Below are 20,001 nucleotides of genomic sequence, written 5' to 3'. Positions count from 1 at the left end.
AGCTGTTGTTTTTGTTTCTCATAATTGTCATTGTTTCATTGGTTCCGTCTTTGTTCCGTATGTGCATTCACACATACCTACAGCTTTTGATTGAGTAAAACCTTAATGGCTCAGATTTGCTTACCCTAAAAACTGTGCTGGGCACCACAAGTTTAGTTCATATGGGCGCTATGTCGGTTATTTCGTTCAGCAAAGTTTCAGTTTGCGCAGAGGTGGAGGGCAGGTCTCCGGCAATGAGTGGATGGGGATAATTAAATATGAGATGAAGATGTCCATTGTCCTCGCCATAAGGATTTCACTGTGAATGTTGGAATGGATAATAATTCCTTTTGTTGACTAAATAAAATTACCAAACCTACAGTTGTAGGCAACACATTTAACCACACACTGAACTGTCTATGATACCTTAATGTAACCATTCAGCAAGCCTAAAGTGGTGTGGCAAATTCAACCTGCTTTCCAAGCTCTATAGAATGGTTTAACACTAGTCATACCAAACAGACATCCACGTGCGCAATGTGACACATACAATAAAATAACTATGCCATTATGAAACCCATGCCCCCCTCCTTCCCTGACTGTTCCTAAATGTCCGTTTACATAATGGCGTTGTTACAATTTCAAATTTCACACATAGAAAAAAATCTGGAAGCATTTACATGACTACCACAGCTTTTTTTGATTGCCAACATCTCCAAGTCACGTCCTGAGGCGCGATTAACACCTGCTCGATTAACACCTGCTCGATTAACACCTGCTCCCACACCGTAGCTTTTACCCCATCGTGGTGAATCAAAACTGACCATATAGTTATGAATGGCTTACCCATTTCAACCGTAATGGTGATATCAGCAATAAAAACAGACAGACTATAATTATTTACATGATCAAAGCGATTACATGTGAATAGAAGCCCACGCAGGGCGCACCCAGCCTGCAAAGAACAGACATGTACCCTTCATCACACCCATATTTAAACTCGGCTTATTACATTTGTTTTACTCAAGCCACAATTTTGCTCTCACTCTATTAGAACCACCATATTTTTTCCACCTATGTGTCTGATTGATAAGCACACGATATCCATGCGCAGGAAGACAAACACATTGGCCATGATTACAGACATTTGGAACACTTTTGTGAGTAACTCGATTGCTTGGTATAAGCCAAGAGACACAATCAATATTTGTTTTGAATGTGGTTTGCATGGTGTAGCATGGAGCCGACAAGTTTGTCTGTGGACTGTGTTCTCTTTTAGTTGACTACACACAACACAAGTTCATTATTTGTGCATGGTTCTGATTTAATTCAATGATTATACTGTTACACTAACGTAAAAAAATGGAGGTCTCCAGATGTCACTCTGGGTACTTTGGTTAGTAATGAGGGCCCGGGGCTTCTAGTGTTAACGAACCTGTCGCAACTTTTCTCATGTTTCTAAATAAGTATCCGCCGTCATCGCTCACACCATAATCAACTGCCATTTTGGTGTAGCCTTACTTCAGTTGCCTTCATGCTTTTCATTACATCATTTACTTTACCTTTTTGTTTTCTCTCTATAAACGCTGTCATGACTGTATGGTTATTACAGTATTGTACAGTATTGTCAGTACTCAGGGTCCCTGGCAATAGTGGATAAGATTCAATGTAAATAAAAGTACATAGAGTGCATGAACATGTTAGAACTGTGATGTGCACAGTTCCATGATCATACCATGGATTGAAGAACTCCAATTTACTGCTCCGCCTATATTGATGCAAAGTTTGTGTTTGTCAGAGCAGACGCACCAGGGGTGACACAAAATCACCAAAACGGTGTTTGCACATGTTTTTTGCTTTCTGCCACAGTTTAGTGGGAGAAAAGTGGAGCCTAAGTTTAGTATCTCCCCATTCAGAATGGATTCTGTTCTCGGGGAGGAGTGAAACTGGATTGTTTTCAGCATTCGAATTGTATCTCTAAAAGACTTTCTAGTGGCTAGATAAATTGAGCTCAAGTGAGCACACACAGGAGCTGAATCAAAATGTGTAGCCTACAGATCATGAATGTCACACATCAAGAATGGTCCAAGGCTACAGCAATGAAAATAAGTCAATCTACACACAATACCTCATAATGACAAAGTGAAAACAGGTTTTTAGAAATTGTTGCTAATTTATTAAAAATACAAAACTGATATCACCTTTTATATAAGTATTTAGACCCTTTGCTATGACACTCGAAATTGAGCTCAGGTCCATCCTGTTTCCATTGATCATCTGTGAGATGTTTCTACAGCTTGATTGGAGTCCATCTGTGGTAAATTCAATTGATTGGACATGATTTGGAATGGCACACACCTGTCTATATACGGTCCCACAGTGCATGTCAGAGCAAAAACCAGGCCATGAGGTTGAAGGAGTTGTCCGTAGACCTCTGAGACAGGATTGTGTCGAGGCACAGATCTGGGGAAGGGTACAAAAAAATGTCTGCAGTATTGAAGGTCCCCAAGAACACAGTAGCCTCCATCATTCTTAAATGGAAGAAGTTTGGAACCACCAAGACATAAATAGGGGGAGAAGGGCCATCGTCAGGGAGGTGACCAAGAACCCAATGGTCACTCTGGCAGAGCTCCAGAGTTCCCCTGTGGAGATGGGAGAACCTTTCAGAGGGACCACCATCTCTGCAGCACTCCACCAATCAGGCCTTTGTGGTAGAGTGGCCAGACAGAAGCCACTCCTCAGTAAAAAGCACATGACAGCCCACTTGGTGTTTGCCAAAAGGCACCTAAAGGACTCTCAGACCATGAGAAACAAGGTTCTCTGGTCTGATGAAACCAAGATTGAACTCTTTGGCCTGAATGCCAAGTGTCACGTCTGGAGAAAATCAGGCACCGCTCATCACCTGGCCAATACCATTCCTACGGTGAAGCATGTTGGTGGCAGCATCATACTGTGGGGATGTTTTTCAGCAGCAGGGACTGGAAGACTAGTCAGGATCGAGGGAAAGATGAATCAAGCTAAATACAGAGAAAACCTGCTCCAGAGCGCTCAGGACCTCAGACCGGTACGAAGGTTCACCTTCCAGCAGGACAACGACCCTAAGCACACAGCCAAGACAATGCAGGAGTGGCTTAGGGACAAGTCTCTGAATGTCCTTGAGTGGCCCAGCCAGAGCCCGGACTTGAACCCGATCGAACATCTCTAGAGAGACCTGAAAATAGTTGTGCACTGATGCTCCCCATCCAACCTGACAGAGCTTGAGAGGATATGCAGAGAAGAATGGGAGAAACTCCCCAAATATAGGCTGCAATCGCTGTCAAAGGTGCTTCAACAAAGTACTGAGTAAAGAGTCTTATGTAAAAGTGCTATTTACATTTTTTATTTTTAATAAATTAGCAACAATTTCTAACAACCTGTTTTCACTTCGTCATTATTGGGTATTGTGTGTACATTGATGAGGAAATAAATTAATTGAATCCGTTTTAGAAGAAAGCTGTAACATAACATAATGCAGAAAAAGTGAAGGGGTCTGAATACTTTCCCGAATGGACTGTATATGAAAGTAATTCATTTGTAGCCAACTATGATACATGATATGATGGACAGGGGTGAAAAAGAACAGTTAAATACAGACAGTAGGCAACTACAAATGACTCGGGAAGTAAAACAATGAACATATAATTTGTTTTGTTTTCATCATTGCACATGGCATGTAAACATATATTGATAAACGTATATTGATTCATGAAAGCTCTCATTTCAATTGTGTGAAATACGTTCAATATGAACTTGCGATGCCAGAGTGGAAAATCAATGACACAAACTGCGTTCTTTGCTTTGTGAGTGCATTGTGTCCATATAGCCTACTGCTGAAATTCAGAAAATAAACTTATTATATTGCTATGATATTATATGATAAGCTATACAATTTCGTGGACACACTGCCACATACATTCCATGTCTGACATCATTTTATGAAGTGTCCATGAAGACATGATTTGTTCTAAATTAAGGTTTATCCAAGATCATCATCACCGTCTTTTTTTTAAATTGAGGCGTGAGGTGTGAATAACGTATTAGCACAGACGATGCACCCAACTCCTTTCCTTGAAATGTAATTTGTAATCTAGTTAAATACATTTCCAGAGTAGCTTCCCCAACACTGAATATCTATACAGTATTTTGATACACTTAATGGAGAAAATGGACACCTCACTGATGTAGTGGTCTTGAGTACTGCCATTGGTTTTACCAACTCTTTCCACATGAATGATTAAAGAGCTAACTTTTTGCCAAACACTTTCAACATTTAGTTGGTACAGGGTCCATTTCTATAATTGATCATTCTTTCTCTTGCTAATTACTGGAAGTTCTCCTCAATATGTGTCCTCTTTACGTAATTACCTCTTGTAATATGTGTCCTCTCTTTGTACACACAATTCTGATATTTATTTAACTTATGAAGTTACAACTCATTATTTTGTAGTTTCTGCATTTCATTTAGAATCATTTAGTTTTTTGCCTGAGCTAAATGGTTCTGATTTAAAGAATATTCCACACTGTCTGATAAATACTGTAATATACACAAGAAAATGTGAGTGCATCACTTAATCTAACTGCATTGGTACAGTGGGTGTTCTGTGAATAGAGGCTGTTGGTGAAGTAGCAGTTTGAAAGGGGAGGTTGAGGGAAAAGCCCTGTGTCACCTTCCCTGGTGTTCCCACTCCAACCTGATTCCGAATTGATTTGTTGTCACTCCAAGCAGCCTAGCTGGGATCTCTGGAGATGAAATCCACGCTCTGGAGGTTCGATTGCAGGACACACACACACACACACACACACACACACACACACACACACACAGCCTTTGTTAGAATACTCTGTGCGTTGTGATAATGCGCCACTCTACTTGCATGGCTTTTTCAAAGAGAATGACTTTCAAACATTCACAGGCATTACTATTCTGGTACAGTATTAGTGTAATGCTTTATGCCTGAGGGGGAAAGGTATATTGTCTGTCTCTCTCATAATAGGAAGTGTTTTGCTGAGTGATGCCGCCAGGTTGACGCAAATATATATTGTGAACTTGTTTTATGCTCCTGTCCTGTCTTGTGGCAGTTGGACTGGATGACTTATTTACAGCTTATAGGTGACTAGTTTTTGAAATATTGAAATCATGCACATTAGTTGAGGGAACATCGTTGATGGTCTCAAGTGGCACCTTTGAAGGGTGACAGTTTTAAGTGTGATGTTTATATGCTTATCCCTTGTAGCTACATTTTTACTCATATCTTTTGATTAATAGCTAGTATTTACTCACTGAATTCAGCAGCAGAGATCTAGCCTACTGTTGTCAAGGTGTCTGCCATTTTCTCAAAAGCTATTTTTGAACAAATGGACAACAAAAAAGGAAAACAAACTAAATTGAGTATTGTTGGAGCAGACACTATAGGAGCTAATGCAATTATTGCACAATCCTTTTAGTTTTCTGGAAAGGTTTTGCCATTCAGTGTTTTACCTACACAGCAAAAATGTTTCTCTCAGCTTGCCAGGGTAATACGTTACTGTGGAAGAACAGCTATAGTTCCATTTACAGACCCAGGGAGAGCTCCTATCCTTGACATTTACTTTTCGAATCCTTTTGAACATGTTGTTCTCTACATGCTCTTATGGCACCGATAGCCATACAGATTTGGGACATAAGTAAGAGCTGAGAATGTACTTGCTGACTGTTCATGGTAGTATTTTTCTCTGTTACCGGGTGGAATTAGGCCGGTTTGGTTGACCCATGCCATGTGGTTAACCCATGCCATGGACATTGTTTTAATTAATTTTAGAATTCTCTACAATTTCCTCCTGCCCTACCTATTTCCAAGTATAGTAGGCCTGGCCTAAATGTAGCTGCTGTGTGCTGGTAAAATTCACCAGTTGTTTACTGCTGCAGCTCAGCACCAACTGCAACTATTGTGCTGATTCAAAAGGCTACCTGACTTTTCAAAGATGACCATAGCCTAGCTACAGGGGGCTATTTCTAAATTAAGATTACATATATTACAGAGAGGAGTAAGACTGTCTACATTTATTATCTTTGGTTTTCAGGAATGGAACCTTGCTTTTTGGTTGGTCTTGAGCCATGCCACAACATGAGTGTTGGTCATGCTGTTAAACTAGGCCTAAAGTCATCCTAACTGCGTAAAGTTTGATAAGCACATAGTTTTGGAAACCTTGGTTCTGTAAGGCACTGACTGTTTTGTAGGCTACAGTAGAGCTGGCAGGGAGGTACATGATACCATAACTAGCTAATAGCGCACCCTAGCCTGTGGATCAACACAGAACAAATACAACAGTAATGTAAAATAACCTAGAATAGCGTGAAATACGTTTCTAAAAGGCCACATTTTGCCGGGAGAGGGCTCTTGGACCATTCACTGCAATATTATTCCCCTGTGGTTGAACCCCGAATGCGTGCACATCCTAAAAATGCACATGGAGAGATTACTTATCCTCAAAAGTGAAAAGAATTCACAAAAAATGTCCTGGAAAATGTTAATAGGTTAAATGTTAAAATTGTGATATCAAACTGTGTAGAATTGTTAGGTGCTTAAAAATGTTCTTTAAAACTATGTAGAATTGCATGAAATGCGCTTAAATAAGACCACATTTTCATGGGAGAAATCAAAGTTTTCAAGAAGCCTCCATATGTGCTAAATAACTGGTAGAATTGGTAGGTGCTTAAAAATGTTGTATGTAGAATTGCATGAAAGCTACTTACAGAAGAACACATTTTGGAGAGATGACTTATCCTTGAAAGTGAAAAAAACGAATATACAAATATATATGTTTCAAATATTATTGTTGTCCTATCAAACTGTACAATTGCTGGAAATGCGTTTTGAGATGTCTACATTTTCCTGGTGGGGGATCCCCAGACCCCCGTCAAATCTGGTTCTCCCCCCCCCCCCCCCCATATTTCAACCACAATTTTCACCAGAACGCTGACTCATTTCCTTTTAGGAAATAACCATGTCTGAATAATATAATTGGCCCACTGTGTTTTTGAGAGGACCTGCCTTCATTATCAATGCACTGTAGCTGATTTCTTAGACTAAACATCAAGAGATTTTGGTGATAAGTGTCATGGTGCCTTAAAATTGGTTTTGTTAATTGAGATTGCCTTTGAAGCTTTGAAAGTCCCGATGGAGATCCTGATACTTTACCACAGCTTTGGAAAAAAGTGGATTTTTTTCCCCTTTTGTTTTGGCTCGATGTGGATGGCGGATTGCAGCATGTTGAGGTTGTGAGAGGGGGAACAGGGACCTTCATATCCATTCATCACCTTGTCCTCCACAGCACTTAGTCCAGAATCTTACCTCAGCCCTCCACCCACCACCATTTAGCCATCACATGTTAGGGCAAATGCTCTGCAACTCCTGTTTAATGGAGCCCACTCTAAATTGGTGTGGCTAGCATATGTCAACAGTGTCTCACAGCTCTCCCACCACCGCTCATGTCTGGGGAGCATTTAATCATCAGTGGATTAAGGAGAATTCGCCACTCAGTAATTGCATCAAATCAAATTCCGCCACTCAAAGTCAGGTTTGTGATTACCAGCAATCAACTGGGGGGCCTGCGCTTCATGCTCAAATGGACTTGGCTACTCCTACTGTGTATCAAAACTCCCAGATGTTAACACTGCTCTGGTCCCTGTGAGGGGGATGAGGAATGTCTGGTCTGGGTCTGGGGTGGAGGAGAGTGAGTAAGAGAGTGGTCAGACAACAGTGATTAGATTGTGGTGCTGAGAACATTGGTCTTAATGGTCAGCCGTGACAGGAAGCAGACGGTTTTCAGCGTGCAGCCAGATGTTCTGGGGTGACGGGCCAGGTGGTCGGTAGACTAAATCAGATCCCTGACAGATTTAGCTACAGCACACTGCACATGGAGGCATTCCACCCTCTAAGATTGCATATAGTTGACTTTTCCTGGGTGTGTGTCTAGTGATGTTGGTGGAGGAGGAAGGAAATCTTATGAAGGCACACAGTCCTGCACATTACCTTACTGAACTGAAGAGAAAATATGTAAAATGGTAGACCATTTATATGTTAAAAAAAAAAAGAAAATGTAAAAAGTGTCACCTCTCCCTAATGGTGAAATTAAATGTGTAAAGGCTAATTCAGCACATTGTGGTTCCATGAACAGCCTATTTCTGGCCAATCAGCCACAGAAAGTATGGTGTGGGCCACAATTCAGCTCCCAGGGGATCTGCCCCTCGCCCTGCTCTTTGAAAAGACTTCCAAAACTACCAGATATCCCGGCCAGGAAATGCCAAATCCATGCTAGTATTAATTTGTTACTGAGGGAGGCATTGGTCTGCTGTGTATTCCCTCAGAAAATTCTGTGCTTTGCAAATCAAAAGAAGCCGGAAACATGCCATTGCACAGATCTATTGTTGAGGTTGGCTTGGTTGAGTGCTCTGAGATGCATGATAATATACCTAAGGTGTGACTGATTAATTTGAGCTTGTCTGGGCATAAAGTGATGATTGGTCATGTTCCAGCAGATCCTGCAACAGTATGAAGTGTAGACAATGTATAGTACTGACACAATATGATGTTGTGTTCAAGAAAGCTAGTCTGAATCATGAGTGCTCTTATGTCACTTTTTCTCTATTGCACTTGTAGCCACTCTGCAGATCTTGCTTTTACAGTAAATGGCAGCTACAGTACGTAGTCACTGACAGAGGTTTCTTGCACAATTACATTTTAAGCAAGTTATGCAAAAGGATACAAGCATGACAGTTCTACCACACAATATCTATCATATATCAAGCACAGTAACCTAAACATAGTAACCTATGCCTAACCCAATAACTACAGAAAATGTATCAATCTTTCTCCTCTTGTTGTTTGGGAAGTTTAGCTTAGCTCTGGCTAGGTAGGGAGTGCAAGTACTTTGTAAAAATGTTAACACTGTTGTGAAGCTATTAATAAAGTAAACACAAGCTAAAGAATAGCAGAGGAAGTGGAGGAAGGAAAAACCTGTTTGCAGTGGACATGTTTCACTGAGGAAGAGAACTAGAAATGATGATTTCAAGAAACAATAGCTGTTCTGGTAAGAGTGCTTAGGTTGGTGGCTGCCTCAGCACAGCTGAGGTCAAAAGCATCATCACATCTGCTTGTCAGCAGTCGTTCTGCTTACATCAAGCTATTTATGCTCCAATGAGACCATAATTGGAAAATGGTCATTGAATATCATAATTACATCAAATCCCGTCAGTGTTGCCCATTAACACTTCTTTGCCACACTTTGTTTGTGTGCAATTTCATACTCTCTGGAAAGCATGGACAGATGTCTTAAAGGAATTGAATTTGGAATATTTAGTGACAGTGTCAATATCTTTACCGTTCACTCATTATCATTCAACCAGCATGTTGTCCTTATTTCAGATTGCTTATGAATATTGGGTAACACTCCATTTTACTATCCCATTTCCAGAGATGTTTATCGGGTATTTACTAAGAAATTAAGCTAAGTTGTCTAATGCCTCACAGAATGGTTAGGGGTCCAGTATGGCAAAGTATGTGTCTGGCAGTAGTTTGTGACTGCAAGCCTCTTGGATATCGTGCATCTTTGTATTAAATTCACCTGGGTTGGCCTACTCCTGCTTGGGGGTTTTAAATACTCAGGTGGACCCATGGTGACACCTTTTTGATGATATTCTGCTTTCGTCAGTCCTCCAGCCAGTCTGGCCCACGATACAGGCTCCCATTGTACAGTATATGCTAAAAATACCCCATGATCAGACTTTTATGTCCCCTAGCTGAAAGGTGTGCACATTGCTTTACCTCCTACATTGTTATGTATCCATTTCTCCAAGCCTCTCTAGATTGGGGACCTCATGTTGTCTATTGAAAGTTTGATTGAGCCAACAATATTCTTAATTGGCTTTGGAATTGTCAGTTGCTGATAAACACCTGCACTCAGATGATGTTCGTGAAACATGTAATTTGATAGTGTCTACCTTTTACGAGCTAGCACAAAGTAGTGCACAGGTTTCAGCATTTCTTTGCTTGCTGTAATTGTGTCTGTGTGAAATTCATTTATTGATTTGTTGCATCATTCACAGTCATCTTTGAGATATGAGATGAATATAAGAGAGAGGCAACCACAAATTATATATAATAGATTGGGATAGAATACAATGGTATAGAGTATAATAAACAAAATGAAAAAGAAAAAAAATATTTTAGTACTTAGTCGTCTCTAAAGTGAAGTGTACAAAAACTATGCTCAAGGTGTAGACTGTAGGCAATTTATTTCCCTTTATATGAAATGTAGATAGCTACCTCTTCCAGGGGCAACTATATAGCTACTTCTTGAGCGTGTAACTTAATGAAAAACTCACAGCAAGTCATTGCACTGTGTCACTATCAGCGGGCGGCTTTGGGTGGGGGGAGGCGAGAAATCCGTTTTCCGCTAGCTGGTGTCTGTTGATACGCTTGATAGAATTTGCTATTGAGCCATACACCCTTTGAGTGTCAGTGCTGAGTCAACCAGGAACTGTACAGCTGTAATTATGACCTCACTGAAGCATACACAGTCACAGGGGAACTGATTTCTTGTTATTTTCCCCTTTAACTGGTGTTTCAAATTATGTATTGCTATTTTTTGTCTCTAACAACTGGCAACCCACCTGAGATCTTATTATTTTCCCTTCAACAATGTAGGTACTGTACACACCTGCTTCTTACTTAAAGTTATATTATGTACCAATGTGTTCCCTCTTTCTCTCTTAGGGTGTCCTACTCTGTGCACGTCTCTGATGATTATCCAGGTAAGGAATGAATGTCCAGTCTGTGTCCTCACAGTGTGTAACACCTTGGTCATGCTGTCTTCCTAGTGCAATCTGCTTCCGGAGGACCTCAAGACAGCCCAGATGCTCTCCTTCAATTCAGGCCTAAAAACTCACCTCTTTAAACAGGCCTTCCTGTAGTCTTCTTTTGTTCTTTTTAGTTTATTATTTGCTGTCATTCATATGGAGCGCCTTCACCCAATTTCCCTCACAATCCTACTGCAAGTACACAGGGCTACAAGTTCAGTCTGTCCAAAAAGCATTCAAATAAACTCCATGACACTTACAACTAATAATAACACGGTGTCAGTCGATCAAAGTTAATTCGATTTTTAATACCATCACTTTGAAGTGAAATTCAAGTTCAGCATTACTGTGGTATGCATTACTGTGTCCCTCCGCCCAGCCTCTGCGGAGAGATATGTTATAGCTACGCTCTCAGGGTTAGGGTGAGACAGTATCGCAGGCTACAACGTATCACTACACATCTACTGTGTGGAGGGACACAGTAATGCATACTTCGACAAAAAAATAAGTTCCACAAAGTAATTTATTGAATGTTCATTTGACTTCAAAGTGGTGGTATTATTAGCTTTGATGGACTGCCACCACTTATTATTAGTTGAAAGTGTCATGTGGAGTTTATTTGGGTGCTTTTTGGACAGACTGAACCCTGTCTACTTGCAGTAGCATTGTGGCTTATGAGGAAAATACTATAATAAGGCGCTCCATATGAATGATAGCACATTCCAGGTTCCGGAATACTTAGATATGGTTCAAAATGGCCGTATGAGCTTTGAGAATATACAAATGAGAAGTGCTTTACAAACATTCATTATTAATATTAACACCAAGGGCTCCCACGATCATAACATGACACACGGGATTCCCATGATCAGTTATGACATAACATGGGATTCCAAAGTGTAGGGTATTACTACTGTACATAAAGGAGCGAATGTAAGTTTGTTGGAAATCTGCCACCGCGGCGAAATTCAGTTAGAGGTTCCAAACAACAACATCCTCCCGAATAATAATATAAACCCCTGAAATAGACTTGCTGTGTCAGACATTAGCTGTTATGTTTCTGCATGTGCGCACAATTCCAAGAGGCAGCCACCTAAGACAGAAAGGCGAGTCCACTCCTCTAGAACACCACTGGCCATAACAACATGTTTGTATACAAACCAAGTATCAGCTTGGACACTCCATTTTAGAAAGCACTTTTGCAAACCAAAACAGCGTTTGTAAATGAAATATTTATTTCAAGGGAGCTCATTCCCTGATCACTACTGATTAAACATAGTCATTACAATCCCCAAAAATTAGGGACTTTAATAAGTGCAGACTTTCGAATTACTACTTGCCATGACTTTTTAGAATAGATACTATGATACTTTTATGATAGCATAATAAAAACATGCGTTGTTTTATTGCATTTTAGCAAGTGAGATGTTTTTATACTGTATATTCACAATAAAACTTGATCAGATATTATTTTCATATATTACTTACTGTGCTGCCATCATACAGTTTGTTGAGTGACTCTAACCTCAGACATTGCATGATTAACAGGGAGAGTGCCAGCGAGCACCAAAAAGCGCATAATGCTGTCGATTTTTAAACCCCAGACTTTCTTTCAGTAGTCTGACAGCGGACCACAGTCATTCATTTAGATCTTAATTCAGTCAATGAGCTAATATTGCGCAGCCGAGAAAGCTGCTTTAGGATTTGTCACGCAATGGGACTTAACCATGAAAGATAACAGGGGGCCTGGTGGTGAAGTGCCAGGTGTCCTTCGTTCTGCCTGAGACGAACGTCGCTCACTTGCTGTTTGTTGTCACTCAATTGTTTTTTGTCAGAGAACAAAGTAGTTATAAGGCTTGGGATATACAGTATATTCCATTTTGGATCTGTCAGTTCAGGAAATGAATTGATATTTAATTGAAAAATGTCTTGTTTGTAGTTGTAGTTAGTAGGTGCACAGAATTGTAATACTGTATGTCTCCTGGATTGAAAAATAATTGACCCCAATTGTATTTATAGTGCATTCATCTGAATGTGTTTTCAGTCAGCAGGTGGAGCTGGATGTTGTCCAACCTTCCTCACTTCATTATGTTGGATAGAATAGGCATCACTGAAAAGTGAAAATAATTCTGTGCAGAGTTGAATATCATTGATAGAGTTTGCACAGTTTTCATTCCCTTAGATGAGAGAGAACAGTTGGATCATTACAACAAAATAATTTAAATAATGCATTTTCCCCATGCAAAAAAAGATTTTCATCTTTAGATAGCTTAAACCTTTGTTGGTGGCTCCCATTGCTGCATTTAAGCGGGTAGAGCTGTCATCAAAATTGGCTGGCTTATTGAGAACATTTGAAACAGGACAGTTTTTATAATAAAAAGGCACAATGCACATAAGCAGCATAAAGTACACACTCCACATAGTTCCTACAGTATCATATTTCACTCTGGTTGCCACTATTCAGTGTCATGAGCAAGGCACTGTATTGTGCGTGATGTGAGTGTTTTAAAACTTTCTTTCCTTTTATTCTTTCCTCAGATAACACATATGTATCAAACTCTGAAAATGATGAAGAGGTTTTAGTCACGCGAGATCCAATCCCTGTCATTTTCCACAGAATTGCAACAGGTTAGTCGTAAGGTGCCCACAGGTGTGGGGCAACAGTATAACTATTTTTTTTGTGTGTGTGTCAGATTGTCTGTATACTGTAGAGTTGAACTATTGCATTGTGTAGAGTGGTCTATGAGAATCTGCATGAATACACTGAATTGTATTTTTCATCCTGTTTGCTTTTAAGTTCTATATGTTTGATAAGAAAGTTTTGGACAGTAGTTGCAAGAAGACACTGTTGCTAATGAGCATGTCTGTCTGTACATATTCTACTGGGGGTGGCGCTTGCCAATTTTCAGAGAATGTTATCTTAGGCTCACCACTAAATTCTCTGTAAACAACATTATGAGCTAATACACTGTTGTTTCAGTGGAAAGCTTAATGTCAGCAATTGCTCTTTGTGTGGTTTCAAAATTTCCAGCCCACAGTCCTCCTTACATCTCTAAAAAATAATAAGGAAGTAAATGTCATATATGCTTAGATTTACTGGCTTACTGTGCCTAATTCATTATACTTTGTCAACAGAGATTAGGTTAAATAATGATGCCACCAGCTGCCTGTCTATCAAGTCAAAGCTTCAGGTAGACAAACACCAGGTGAGATTACAATACATGACTATGCTATGCCATCAATGAATATTTTACACATATCTCAGAACATAGCTATTTTTAATATTTATGCACAGACTTTTCAATCTCAATATTATGTAACGAATAACTCTAACCCTAACTGACTGATACTGGATTTTTGGCACATTTTTCAAAAGAAAACAATGGCAAAATGATGCACTTAATGCTGATAAGGCAAAAACTCATATCCCAATAATGACCTGAAATGATCTCCATTGATAAATAGAGCAACATTCATGTATTTTATGTGCAGAGTTACTATGCCAGAAGAGAATTTCACATTGCTCAGTGCACTGCATATTGATATCAGTGATTTGCTATTCAAGCTAACTTGTTGTGACAGTTTGATCAACCACTGAATTATTTTGGTTATACTCAGTTATATTTAATTTGCAAAAACATACAAAAAAATGCACTGTGAAAAGCATTCTTAAAACATACTGTTAGAATGTCACCTTCATTTTCTGTTTGCCAACCACTGTAATTTCCAGTAATGGTTTATTCCAGCCCTCCCCCTCCCCAAGACAAACTTGATCAAAGTGGTAAATTCCGCTCTCTTCAAAAGAGTAAACAAGTGTACAGTAAACATGTCCCCCACAAATGATCTGGTGCCTCTCCTTGTGTGAATTGGTGACAATTATTCAAATGTATGACTGAAAAGTTACCGGAATGTGTAGTGCTTATTTCATTAATTATCAGTTTTGCTTCTTACAGCCAATTGCATTTATTTCAAGGCAGTCCACGGATTTGAGGGAGGCTGAATAATTACCGGACCTTGTAGTGCTTATTAGATCCATTTGAAAGGATTTTACAATATTATTTGAAAACAGTTAATTGGCCAAAACGTGAGGTGTGCTCTCCTCTTTGCATGCCGTTATGACGTTTAGCTGCACTGTCACGATGAATCGGCATCACCTTGAAACTCCTAAACAATCTCTATGGCAAGACTCATCATTCACCTAAGTTTCGTCAAAATTGTCGTAGTGATGTCAGAGATAAAGCTTGTGACATACGAACGGACAGAGACCGAATCATAGTCCCCTCCCTGATTTCATCAGTGGGGTACGACAAACCTGTGTTGTGCAGTCCATGCTGATATGGTTGATTGGAACTATGCACCCAAGCTGCTTGTGATAACTTTTATCTCCAACGTCCGACTCTGAAATTCATGGATACAAGGTAGCCATGTTAACTGTTGAAATAAATTATTGGTGTGTTCAGTAACATCTTTTTAGTTCGCAACTGCTAATTGACTGCAGTCCAAAGAGCTAACGTTACTTTGCTAAATTCAGCCACTTCAGTAGGCACTCAGGTAACAGCAAACACCAATAAACACGTTTATTAATTCCTAAAAATCAATATACAGTGCCCTGTGTAAGTAATGGGACAGTGAAGCATTTTTTTTTTCTTTTTTTGGCACTACACTCCAAACGTTTGGAGTTTAAATCAAACAATTACTATGAGGTTTAAGTAGAAATTATCAGATTTTATTTTATGGTATTTGTGTACATATTGGTTTCACCATTCAGAAATTACACTACTTTTTATGCATAGTCCCCCTATTTTAGGGTACCCAAAAGTAATGAGACAGATTTATTAAATGTTCAATTAAGCACTCATGTTAAGGGTTTGGTGGACATTATTTTGCATGCAATAGCTGCCTGAAGTCTGCGACCCATTGACCCCACCAGATGCTGGGTATCTTCTCTGGTGATGCTCTGCCAGGCCTGTACTGCAGCCATCTTCAGTTGTTGTTTGCTTTGAGGTCTTTTTGCATAAAAAATCTTATCATCAGGAAATTAAATGCATGTTCAATTGGGTTTAAATCTGAAGAAGCGTAGAGCCGAAAGAAGAAACAATGATTCACTGTCCCATTACTGACATAGGGCACTGTATGTCTATATTGCTCTGAAAAAAACGAATTACACAGATTTTCTATAATTTTGGAATGTGAGGCTGACACACATTTTTAGTGCTGTATCGTTGCTTTATCGGAGGACAATACAGATATGTCTGTAAATATTGGCCGATAATATTGGTGCTCTGATATATCTGTCGGTCTCTAGTAATGAAGCAACAAGACAAACGACTATATACCTAATGAAGTGCATAATAATAGTTCACATGATTGCAGAATGAATATCCTTGACTTTGTAAGTTCCCTCAGTTGATTAGAGACTCAATTACACACTGTGTTGATTAGGCTGTTTGTTGTCCCCCAATGATGAAATCGGGGAGAGGACTATGATTCGGTCTCTGTCCATTTGTATGTCACAGGCTTTTTCTCCGACACCATTGGGACAATTTTGATGAAACTTGGATGAATGATGGGTATTGCCATAGAGACTGTTTAAGAGTTTCGAGGTGATGCAGATTCATCATTAAAAATATCATAATAGGGTGCAATGTGGAGAGCTAGGAGTGTAGCCTAATGCAATAGGCCTATAGCCTAGCAGATTTGGAAAAATCAATGCAAAACTATAAGAAGCAATGAAACATGATAATGAAACAAATAAGCACATACATTTCAGTCTGGCTATGAATGCAGCTGAAGGAGTGTAGCCTAATGCAGTAGGCCTATAACACATTTGGGAATAATATTTTATAATAAGTATACCAGCATAATTTAATACCAAAACTTGGCCTATATCAATACGGAAACCAGAGTTGTGTAGCCTAGGTTTATAGTCATTCGCATTTGTCACCAAATAATTTGCCTGTGCACATATTTTGTCTTAGCCTATTGGTGAAATTTGTATTTGAACAAAAAGGTGTCTTATATCAATAGATTTAGTATGGTAGTAGAATAGTGGTGCCCAAATAATTGTTCTCTTTGGTCACAGAGGGTGATCGCACCAAGAGAAAAGCCCTCCCTGTGCTTGACTCAGCACTGTAAAAGAGACAATCAGAGTGTTATAGTAAAAAGTTTATGAATGAACGTCTTGTACAAGCTTCTCCATCACTCTCCTTTTGTAGAGGACATCATTCGTGCGGGACAACATGTTTACTGTCCTTTTTTTTTTTTTTTTTTTTTTTTTTTTTTAATATATAAATGTATAGAGTTTTCACAGAGAAAAATCCTAATTCATCATGTTTACATTTCAGGCTCTGAGGCAAAACAAATTGAAATGGGGGGTGAATACTTTTTCAAGGCACAGTATAAATCTTTGCTGGTAAAAAGTGTAATTTCAGAACATGAATGAATGAATGTCAATGATAACTCACTTGTACTGTATCTCCCAGTGCCATTATGCCATAGAGGAGGATTCCGAGGGAGACAATGATTCTGAGGAGTTCTACTATGGAGGTCAGGTAAGCATAAAGTGTCATTTGCAAACTTGAAATATGATATCATAGCATTATCTATTACAATTAAGTCATAAATCCACAGACCTCTTTAAGCGACTTTGGCTGTGAGAGTTACTTAAAATAGTGAGGAGCTGGGAATGGCTCCCTTTGCAGCACCACCTGAGCATGAACCCTTTTGATTTCAATAGTCGGAAAGCTCATCAAGTATAAAGCACTTTTTAAATATTTTCAGTCAGTCTGCTAAGAAATGGGCTAGTGGCTAATTCTTCATTTCAGCAGGGACTTTTCCATCATCGAAATGAATGGCCTCACAAGTGACTTTTCTCTGTATGCATCATATTGGCTGTACGGCGGAGCAAATTACCGCAAATCCATTAACGTGGGCGGTGAACTCTGATGGAGATGGTGGCAAGTTGGTTTGACTTATTAGCTTGTCATAGCTCAGATTATGACACATAACCCACCACACTAGGCTAGCGGTAAATAGCCCCTGATGCCCCTTGTTCCATAGTCAGTCCCAATAATAAGCCCATTTCCTTCTGACGTGTATTTTACACTGTGTTGGTGCACAGGGAAAAGTGTCATCGGCATATATTGTATGGGCTATGGGCTATTTCTCACAGGGGAGGCTGATGGAGGTAGAAATCATGGCATGAGCAATGGTATCAAACGTGTGTCCTTCGATTTCTACCTCCACCAGCCACCCCTGGCTATTGCTCACTAGCGTCCAGAAAACTCTAATATCTGGCCTTGGGGGACGGTTACAGTTCACTCTAGGTTCGTACACTGCTATAATGCCATCATAAGATGGATCCAGTCTGTATCGTAATAAGCCATAACCGATGATGACTGCAGACTTTTATCACGTTCTTATCTGTTTTGTGTCGTGATGGTGTTATGCATTTTTTTCTTTAACTGGGATGTGCTTATATGATGTTATGGAGGTGCACTTCAACTCAAAACACTGGATGTGAGTGCATTTCAAGTGATAATAACTTGCTAACTGGTGTTTATGTTTCATCACCAGTTAGCAAGTTATTTTCAAAAGGGTCTATTGTTTTCTTTCCTTAGTTATGTGTTTAATGTTGTACCCATACTGTTAAACTGTTTCCATTGTAAACAACACAGCCCTTGCATTCTAAAGAGAATATGAATCACGCAAGTAATCCACTATTGTCTTAAATGTGTCTGCTGACAGCTGTTATGTGGATTTCTTAATTTATTTAAGTGATAATGTTGAAAATGAAACGGAATTGGAGATGACATATTTGTGGAGTTAGGTAGTTATTTTTATCTCACCCACCCAAAGACAGTCTTTTGTTCTTCATGAAAGTTTTTTGAAAATTCTGATTAAAGGATGTAGGTAGGCACACTCAGAGCTGTCAAACATATCATCTTCTTCTGCATTTTGGATCATATTTTTGATCTTACCAGACAAGATCAAAACATCCTTTACTGCTCTAGAAATGTTAAGATGCTAGATCCTTTACTATTCACTGCTGAGACATTTTAAGATGTTATATCCCTTTCTGTTTTAAAAATGGCATCCTGCTTGTTCGAGGTGTTCATTGGCTTTCTTTGGGCAGACAGCCTGATTGGTCATGCTATGAGTCTATTTGGAGATCTCTCCAAATGAATCCACAATATTTCTTCCTGTTCCCTAAGATGGTACCATCTTGTGGAGGGAATGGCAAAGGGCTCATAGAAAAATAGGCCTCATAGATTGAAAAAATCTCAATGGTTACGAATCACAAATTAGAGCTAAAAAAAAAACCCTGATATACAGTTCCCTGCGTAAGTAATGGGACAGTGAAGCATTTTTTCTTCTTTTGGCTCTACTCTCCAAAAGTTGGGATTTTCAAACCATTACAATGTGGTTAAAGTAGAGACTCTCAACTTTTATTTGATTGTATTTGTGTTCATATTGATTTCACCATTCAGTATGCATAGTCCCTTTTTTACATATTACATTACTTACGCAGGTCACTGTATGTCCTGATATGCAAATCGACTGGCCATTCATCAACTGGCTCTTTTGATCGGTCAAAGAATCAGTCAGCGGACCCACAAGTCTCTTTTTGATAGGTGAACTATGATGGCGAGCTCCACAAGCACCCCCAGCTGGAGGCGGACCTGGCAGCGGTGAGGGAATTATACGGACACCATGCAGTATCTCTCAGGTAAAAAAAAAAAAGAACATTGCTTTTGTCTGCCCCGTCCCTCTCTTTCTCTTGTCTTTTTCTTACAAGATACAAGGTGATTTTATTGTCATACAACCAAAGTTGGTGGAATTAGTTTTCATGAAAGCGTGGTGGGAAGCTCTTCATTTACTGATATATACAGCAATGAGACAAGACAGATAATACATACAGTATAACACAACATTATGTACAATGAGTATGCAAGGTGTAGAAGACTGGCAGTTTTACAGTTTGCATAGTGCAATAGTCGCAAGGGTGTTAAAAGAGTATCACTGTCTGGTTGATGTGTTGTTTTTAACTGTTCCTCTATATGCACTTGCATTAGTTTACTTTGGGATATCTGCTCTGCACTGTACTTGCAATAGACCTACTTCAGTTATGAACCATGGATTTATTT

The 20,001-nt window shown here is 39.4% G+C and overlaps 1 protein-coding gene across 4 annotated transcripts in view; it reads left to right on the top strand.

The window, feature by feature from the left end:
- The window catches only part of parp8 (poly (ADP-ribose) polymerase family, member 8), an 80,921-nt gene that overhangs the window by 12,055 nt on the left and 48,865 nt on the right, over nucleotides 1-20,001 (top strand). For 2 of the 4 annotated variants that reach the window (XM_083674168.1, XM_083674166.1), the window contains exons 3-8: nucleotides 10,773-10,810; nucleotides 13,394-13,483; nucleotides 13,991-14,061; nucleotides 17,200-17,229; nucleotides 17,338-17,406; nucleotides 19,489-19,583. In XM_083674168.1, the coding sequence (XP_083530294.1) occupies nucleotides 10,773-10,810; nucleotides 13,394-13,483; nucleotides 13,991-14,061; nucleotides 17,200-17,229; nucleotides 17,338-17,406; nucleotides 19,489-19,583 (393 nt within the window). The remainder of the gene's footprint in view (nucleotides 1-10,772; nucleotides 10,811-13,393; nucleotides 13,484-13,990; nucleotides 14,062-17,199; nucleotides 17,230-17,337; nucleotides 17,407-19,488; nucleotides 19,584-20,001) is intronic. The other 2 variants (XM_083674169.1, XM_083674167.1) reach the window with 1 other exon arrangement.

The sequence above is a fragment of the Argentina silus genome (assembly GCF_951799395.1).
Source record: "Argentina silus genome assembly, chromosome: 7".
NCBI classification, from domain to species: domain Eukaryota; kingdom Metazoa; phylum Chordata; class Actinopteri; order Argentiniformes; family Argentinidae; genus Argentina; species Argentina silus.
Note: the sequence above shows the minus strand (reverse complement) of the source record. Positions and strands in the feature narration are given on the sequence as shown.